Source organism: Lycium ferocissimum, chromosome 2, assembly GCF_029784015.1.
Source record: "Lycium ferocissimum isolate CSIRO_LF1 chromosome 2, AGI_CSIRO_Lferr_CH_V1, whole genome shotgun sequence".
Lineage (NCBI taxonomy): Eukaryota > Viridiplantae > Streptophyta > Magnoliopsida > Solanales > Solanaceae > Lycium > Lycium ferocissimum.
In genome coordinates this window covers 51,973,049-51,980,911 of record NC_081343.1, presented here as the reverse complement: position 1 = coordinate 51,980,911, position 7,863 = coordinate 51,973,049, and the positions used below count along the sequence as shown (strand labels likewise).

General features: G+C 35.2%; 2 protein-coding genes across 4 annotated transcripts; both read right to left on the bottom strand.

Moving 5' to 3' along the window:
- Nucleotides 1-224: 224 nt before the first annotated feature.
- LOC132047715 (small ribosomal subunit protein uS4y-like) lies at nucleotides 225-642 on the bottom strand. Its single transcript, XM_059438720.1, has one exon. The coding sequence runs from the start codon at nucleotides 612-614 to the stop codon at nucleotides 225-227; it is 390 nt and encodes a 129-aa protein (XP_059294703.1). The 5' UTR covers nucleotides 615-642.
- Nucleotides 643-3,432: 2,790 nt separating this feature from the next.
- LOC132043802 (rho-N domain-containing protein 1, chloroplastic) lies at nucleotides 3,433-7,232 on the bottom strand. Of its 3 annotated transcripts, none has more exons than XM_059434268.1 (3): nucleotides 7,024-7,232; nucleotides 4,060-4,404; nucleotides 3,433-3,942 (listed from the first exon to the last, which is right to left on the bottom strand). In XM_059434268.1, the coding sequence occupies exons 1-3, from the start codon at nucleotides 7,127-7,129 to the stop codon at nucleotides 3,611-3,613; spliced, it is 783 nt and encodes a 260-aa protein (XP_059290251.1). In that variant the 5' UTR covers nucleotides 7,130-7,232; the 3' UTR covers nucleotides 3,433-3,610. The 3 variants fall into 3 exon arrangements, with proteins under 3 accessions (XP_059290251.1, XP_059290256.1, XP_059290265.1); XM_059434273.1 differs by lacking the exon at nucleotides 7,024-7,232 and adding an exon at nucleotides 5,750-6,922 and having other exon boundaries at nucleotides 4,060-4,421; XM_059434282.1 differs by lacking the exon at nucleotides 7,024-7,232 and adding an exon at nucleotides 5,249-5,280 and having other exon boundaries at nucleotides 4,060-4,421.
- Nucleotides 7,233-7,863: the final 631 nt, after the last annotated feature.

Genomic DNA, 7,863 nt, shown 5'->3' with positions numbered 1-7,863 from the left:
CCATGTTGGATATAACGGGAGTGTATGCATATAGACAACCAATTATGTTACGTCAAATATGTTCTTGTGCTGATAGAATTGTTAATGAACCTTAAAGTTTATATTAGCGTTCTCGTTAATTACTTCGTAGAAGAAAGTAGTTAGGATTCCTGCGTTAATATAAGTAAGTAGAAGAAACTTTGGAATCCTCACTACATTCTTGTACAAAGTCAGTAACGGGAACGCTAATATAATCTTTCATCGGGAGTATTTTCTTCTTCCTGTCTAGCATGGTGGATTGACTTAGCCATGCCAGTCTTGAAGACAAGGGTTTGGAGACGACGCTCAAGAAAGTTCTCCGCATTAAGGGCTAAGACATAATCGAGCTTGTTTTGGCTCTCATCCAATAACCCATATCTGTTCATCCTCCTCAAGAGTGCTTCACCTTCGAAAATACGACGTGGGTCTTTCTCATCCAAGGTCAGAAGCATTCTTGCAGCATTTCTGATACGGCTCAAAGCATACTGAACTCTCCAAAGCTCCCTCTTGCACCTCAATCCATATTCTCCGACAAGTTTTAACTCTGCATCAAATCGCTCCTTCTCATATGGGCGTCGAGGCTTTTTAAAGGTCATCCCATCTGAGTTACACCTCAAAGGTTAAGAACAAGAGTAAAGGCTAATAGCACTATATTTTGTATATTCAAAGCTAGATCTCGATATATTAGCAAATAGAAGATAGAGACAATCGTACAGATCTCCGGAGACTAGTATAACAAATGCTGCTACTAGAACATCTCAATCCCAAACTATTTGGGTTCAAGTTCAACTGCTTGAATCCTCTGTATCCATTCGCTCTGTTGAATTTTTTGTTCCAATACCCAAAATTTTGTTTTTAAGGCTAATTACAGATTCTCCACCACTAGAGGATCTTTAGATCTCATAGTTCTAACAACATTGACATACAAATCTCTGAACGAGCCAAGGAAGCTCCAAAAATTATATTGTTCAACGGGATTGAGCCTTAATCCCAACTACTTAGTACCACCTGTATGAATGTACATGTACATTTTGCTCCTACTATACTTATCTCCAAGGACTATTAGATTATCAAAAAGTGATGATGCACGTAATTGGTTAGCAGATAATCATCATCATATTATTATAAAAGTGGGAAACTTCAAATATTAAAGTTGGATTACCAAAATGTCCATCAAATTTGAACAACCATTCTAACCTCCAATTTAATAATATTCCTTTGAATTTTTTGTATAAAAATGTAAATATATATTATAATAAATATCAAAGATGAAATTGATCACATTCAATTTATGTACAAATTTTAGACATTTACTCGTATTTATTATAATCTTACGTTATATCTCATCCTATTTCATTACTTGGGCAATTTTTCCATGTTGAGTCATTAATATTCAATTATGAATCATAATTATTAGCAAGTCTCTTCCACAAACCAATATGAATATACAAGTAGAATATGTAATGTACTTTCCTTAAGAAATGTGTGATATTTTTTGTATCCAGACCAGATTCACATAATGTTTGGTTTAGTGCATTTAAGTTGGATATTAAATTTTATATTGATTAAATGAATGTACCAAAGGTTGCATATTCCATAATAATCGTGGACCTTTCAATTCCTCTCATTAAAGAATCATTTTACTTTAATTTACCTATCAGACTTTCTGCGTATATAATTTGTCTAATCTACATTTGCAAATAACAGATAATAGAGATATAAGATGCGGTTTCAAGACACCAAAAGGTTCTTTCTTTTTAGTCTATTTCAAGTATATATAGGTGTAGTAAACTCTCTTAATTATAAACTTTATATATATTGCAGCTCCAAATTTATTGATACGCAGAGGAGGTTCTTTAATTTGAGTCTGGTGACTAATCATGTTTTCTTCTTCCTTTTTGTACTGCCTTGATCCACTTTTCTCAATTCTTAATGAGATTTGATTACGTGTATTCTTTGATGTTTTAAGTTTATTTCTTGGCAAGTGGGCACACAACTCTACATCTTTTCCTATCTATAGTCAGGTACTGCTACTCATAACTACTATGGGATACACATGCAACGCATGTGTGCAAAAACTTGTTATTAGAAAAAGGTGGTCCAGTACAATCTCACGAGTAATAGAATCATAATATAAATACAACCTTTCCAATTATATATAACGACGAACCTTTTCAATCTTATTAATTTTAACGAGTCTGAATTTATCAGCACATATCAAAGACACTATGTACATTCTTCCAACAAATTTGCTCACCGCTCCTCAAGGTCGAATCTGTCATTCTAGATTTGACGACAAATACATTTCCATTATGTTACCTAGGCAAACCTACCAACTCATGTGACAAAGTCAAATTGTTCCTAAAGTTGTCAAAAAAATTGAAGCCATCACTATCTACATTAGCTCTCAATTTCTATTATTATCTATTGTTCCAGCACAAGAACATTTTTGACATAACATCATTGGTTGTCTATGTACAGACACTCACATTATATCCAACATGGGAAATTGTTGCGTGGCAATCGACCACATCACTCTCGAAATATCTTGGTTTTAGTAGTGCTCTCTAAGTGGGAGATATCGGCTCATCATCATCTTCTTTTTCCTGTTCCTGTTCACCCAAAAATTCAACTTCAATTTCGATGAAAACTTGGTCGCAAGGTGTTGGTTCAATGCTGCTTGTGTCGAAAAGACTCTCATCTTTGTGGGCATCAAAATAATCATCTCTTGGTCGACCATTATGGCTCTTCTATATAATCTGTTATATACTTATGGATCAGTAGGGTTGAAGTGATTATTTACATTCACTGGTTCATTGTAAATTGATCTTTAAGATATTTAATTGGTCAAATGGATTTTCTTTATGTAAGAAATGTGTATTATTTTCTGTTTAGAAAATGTCAAGTATTATTATTAGCACTATTGTTATTCCAAATGAGTTATTTAAATGGTTTTGATATCTGGATGTTCTTGTGTATGACTGGCAAGCTTCTGTTTTTCAGAATGCACTTAAATTTCTCAACTATAGCTATGAGTGGAACTGGGAATGGATCCTCCACAGTATGCAGTATTGAAGCAGAAACAAACATGTATTAAGAAAAATTTCAGAATGTACTTAAAATGTACCACGCTTGCAATAGATAAATCATTGCCATCTTTAAGGATAATTCTTGTTTCACCATCTTGTTCTTACGTACCATTTCCAAAATGGAAAAGGCGAAACTTCTTGTTCAAGGTTTATGAGAAGTGAGGACTTTCGACCTTTGGGCTAGATGATCACGTCTGAATTCTGATATACGAAAACAACTAGCAGAGGAATAATAACCCCTCTTTCAACCATTGAAGCAAGTAAATTGTTGGGGAGGGGGAGAGGAGAAACACGACAACTTGAGAAAGTGATTATAAACTCAATCAGACTTAAAGATAACATATGCAACAAATAACCAACAAATGAATGTGTTAAACACCCAAACTCTGACCTAACATCGAGTTTATCCGTGAAAGAAAGCAGACATGAAAAAGAGAAGTCTTTCAGTTAACAGTCAAGCATGTAAAGCATTGTATGGACGACTTAATCATCTCTTCATTGTCTCAACATCTGATGAGCAATTCTACAAGTTCACTTTTCTTTAGTTTTGAATAACCTTTAAGTCCTCTAGATTTTGCTAGTTCTTTAAGCTGAGGAAGTTTCATATCCTCAATTTTGATTGCTTCCCTTTCACCGTGATTACCTTGTAATGTCTCCATCTTGAGCTCAACCTTTCCTTTGGAGTTAAATGGTGATTGTAAAGGAGATCTTTTCACAAAGCTTGAGGGTGGGCGTGTTGACCTTGGATCTAATGTTGATGAAGAATCTGTCGTTGGTTCCTTTTGACCTCTTTGATGAGTCGACCCCTTATCATCCTTTGTATTTGACGTTGTACCTTCAAAAGCAAAACAAAAAATTATCAACTGAGGTATTATCATTTGCATTAGGATTAAATTTTGGGAAACAGAAAGATTGGATATAGGCTTAGACAAAAATGGGAGAGCTTCATTACCTTTGGCTTGTGTCTTTGAATGACGAAGGATTTCCAAGACTGAATCAATAGTGGGCTTCTCTTCGGAGGACTTGGTATTTCTTTTTTTGGAACTTAAAGAATCACCTTTTGAAATTGAAGATTGTATTCTCTTGAAAAGGGAAATGATCTCTTCCTGGTTTAATGAATTTGATGATTTACTGTCAGGGGTTGGCTGTATATTGAGCTCACCTCCTTTGGATGTTTTCCCTGGTGTAGCATCTTTTGAAGACCTACGCTGCCTGCTCCCATCAGCTCTTATGGTGGAGAGAGTTGAACAATGACAATCCTTACGATTTGTGTTCACGGAAGGCCCATATGCAATCTCTGCCAAATTGAACAAGCTGCATCAAAAATCAATACCTCAGTTTAAGTTTCCAGAATTCATGCTCTCTAATAAGATGTGTATCCATCCCGATGTCTGGATGAAATACACGGCTTAACAATGATGCTAGGTGATCATTTTTAGTGGACTCAAAATAAGTATCTTAGAAAACATAATCACGAGATCCATATACAACTAAAAGAAGTCATCTTCAGATGGAAAGAGGGAAAAAATCCATCCGCATGCACACAAGGAGATTCCAGTGGTTCAAATATGTCTATAAACCATGGAGTCCGACAATTTTCCAATGATATGTCAGCGCCATCAAAGAAAATGTGTGTTTCATGGCTCCTTATCATATAGACATAAAAAGGGACAATCTCCTTTCTTGATGCAAGACGAATAAGAAAAGAAACAATATTGAACAACCTTCATCATTTTACGATAAAATTAGGAAGAAAATGTTTGACGACGGATGATGATGAAGCAATTACTTTTATTCCAACACTTGCAGTGATTTTATACAAGTGATGATATATATATATTTAAAGAAATGTTTGATGACGTTCAGAAATTGTTTTGTACTAATTTGACTGGGATAGTGAGAATAGGAGAGAGCATGTATAAGTAGTACAAAAGCCATAATGGAGGCATGGATCTTTCTTACGAAAATGTGAAACTCAGAGATGAGTACTCCAAATTGACTGAAAAATCCAGCATAGGAGGCTTGATGACAGATTATAAGGTGAGAAAAACTAAGTCAAGCCCAACCTAAGAAAAGATGGTTGAGACAAGGGTGGTTAAAGTTCCTGCTACATACAAAAACTTAATAGCGAACGGCCTTACGGTTGGTATCTATCCATCCGCGCTACAGTTTTTGAGACTGAGGGTTTGAATCAAGGTCCTGAAAAGCGTGAAACACAATAGAGACATTGATTCAGCTAAGAAGATTGATGAAGAAGTGTTTTCCCGTTAATCTTGATAGCAAGTCTTAGCTGACAAGTACTTTGGATTTTGGCTACGCAATGTGCAATACACATATGAATCCTAGTATAGATAAAACCACAAGTTCTACTCATTTCCAACCCTCACTTTCATGCTTCCATGAGTGATTGGTCTAATGCAATAGCACAAACAAAAAAACGTAATCATAGGTTTAGCACTAAAAAGTTACTTTTAAGCTACATGCTAACATCAACTCTTCTCCTCGCCCCTACTTCCTTCCCCCGCCCATAAGATATAGCTGCAAGAAAATCAGAAAATAGTGAAACCGGACAAACTTAGGGATTATAGCGACTATTACAAAACCAGTATCACTGCTAAAGTCGAGGACTTGGTCTTAGGTACCTTGACAAGTCTGTTCTTACTTCCATACTTTCCATCCATCAGAGGTTATCTGCAGTAAGTGTACTGCTAGAAACAGATATAGAATGAACTACTTGCGAAGACCTCAGCACATTGACTTCAGCTCAAATATAATGAGTCACTCAGTAATAGTCTTCCTTCTACTTAATAGATGCAAAATGCATAAAATAGTTACAAAAGCAAGTCCCTGCAGCATATAACTATTACAAAGTACCATTCAAAGAAACCAGCCGCAGCTTTGCTCCATCACAAGGTGCTATTAGCCCATTGGTAAAGAAACATTAACTTGTATACCAAGTCTGGGGGTTGATTCCGATCAATTGGAGCCAGACCACAAAAATTACTTCTTTTCCTCAGTCTTGGTGAGCATGTCTAGCCTTTATCAGACTACTGAGGTATTTTAGTCCCATTGTGTGAAAATTAGCTCAAGCATGCCCTCACAGACATAAAAATAATAGTACCACTAATATTAACCAAGAATGAGAAAGAAAAAAAAAGAGGTCATCTATTTGCTCCAAACACTTCTTGCAACCACATTCACACTTACAAGCCATGGTGGTTATAAATTATACCCAAATTCCTCTGTAGATGACAGAAACCATCCACAAAGTTAAATCGAAAAGCATATCTAGCTCTAATAGGTATACCAAGTCTCTTCTTGTCATCTTGCTCACCCACCTTAATTCCTACAACTACCACAACAAAAACATAATCTTCCCACAAGTCCTTGGCAAGCCAATGAATTCTCAAGATCTCAGGCCCCCTACCGACTCGCTCCCGGTGACATAAGGCACTACCTCATTTGGACATCATTAATTCATTTGGCACCTTGCTACAGCTGACAAGCACAGGTCTTGTTCACCAGAACTGGAGCAAATGGATTCACACTGAGTGTTGATGCTACCCTACTCCTATAACTCAATCATTCAGTCATCCTGTTCCTGTTGACTTTAAATAAGAACTGCTGGAGCTACATCTCGCTGATAAGTTTTCACTAACACCTGGAGTCCTACCATGAGGCAAAGGTTTCCAGAGAGCTATACATACATCTACTAGTTAATTAGTACTACATTCTAACTTAGATCAATGGTTCACATCACAAATAAGTTGAGGTAGATGGGGTAAACAAGTGTTGCTTGCAATTCCAAAGAGTAATAATACCCAAGATTTCCACACTAAGTTTCCAATTAATTTCAAGAATGTTAATGAGCACAACTTATTTTCATACAGGAGTTGATTAAAAAAAAAAAAAGTACCTTTGGGTAATCTGATTCGCAACTTGGGTTTACTTAAAGCAGAGAAGGAGGGCAAGTGAGATATGGAATTTGAAGAGAAAACTGCTGTTGCTGAAGTTGCACCCATATTTTCTTGAGTTTTTTCTTGGGAAACTAACTTTCGGTTCTAAAGGATACGATGAGACATATACCGTTAGATTACTTATTTTTATTCAACGCCACAAAAAAGAGTAGACGTGTATGCAGGCTGACCAGAAGAGCTACGTAGACATTTTTGTGTTTGGTGTATCACACGTGCCACCTCTAGCTAGATGCAAGTAGCAAGTACGAGCCATCGGAATGTGGTTTTTAGACGGATGTTCACAGTTTGGTTAAAAATCAATCCAAAACGGAAATTAAAATCAAATCGATTAAATCAATCGATATTTTCTTGGGTTAGGTTTGATTTAGTTTTGAATTTTTAGAAATCGATAATACTTTGTTTGATTTTGATTTTACTAAAAGCAAATCGAAGAAAAACGGAACCGATAAATTTTATACATAATTTTTATATTATATATATGCAATATATTGGTTTTTATAAATACTTTTAAATAATTTATATACTTTTTAAGCAAAATTATATTTATCTCAATTAGGCTAATGAACTTTATACTGTGAAGTTTATTCCAAAAAAAAGAAATCCATGAATTCAAACTCATTTATTCGAAAATAACTATATGAGGTTTGCTAGATTTATTTTTGTATTTTATAAACTTTATTCACTTAATTAATATCATAAATTTTAAGACATTTTTCTTTCCTATTTTAAAGCAATTTAAAAATATCCATTAAATTAAAAGGGGGGAAAAACCTCATAAA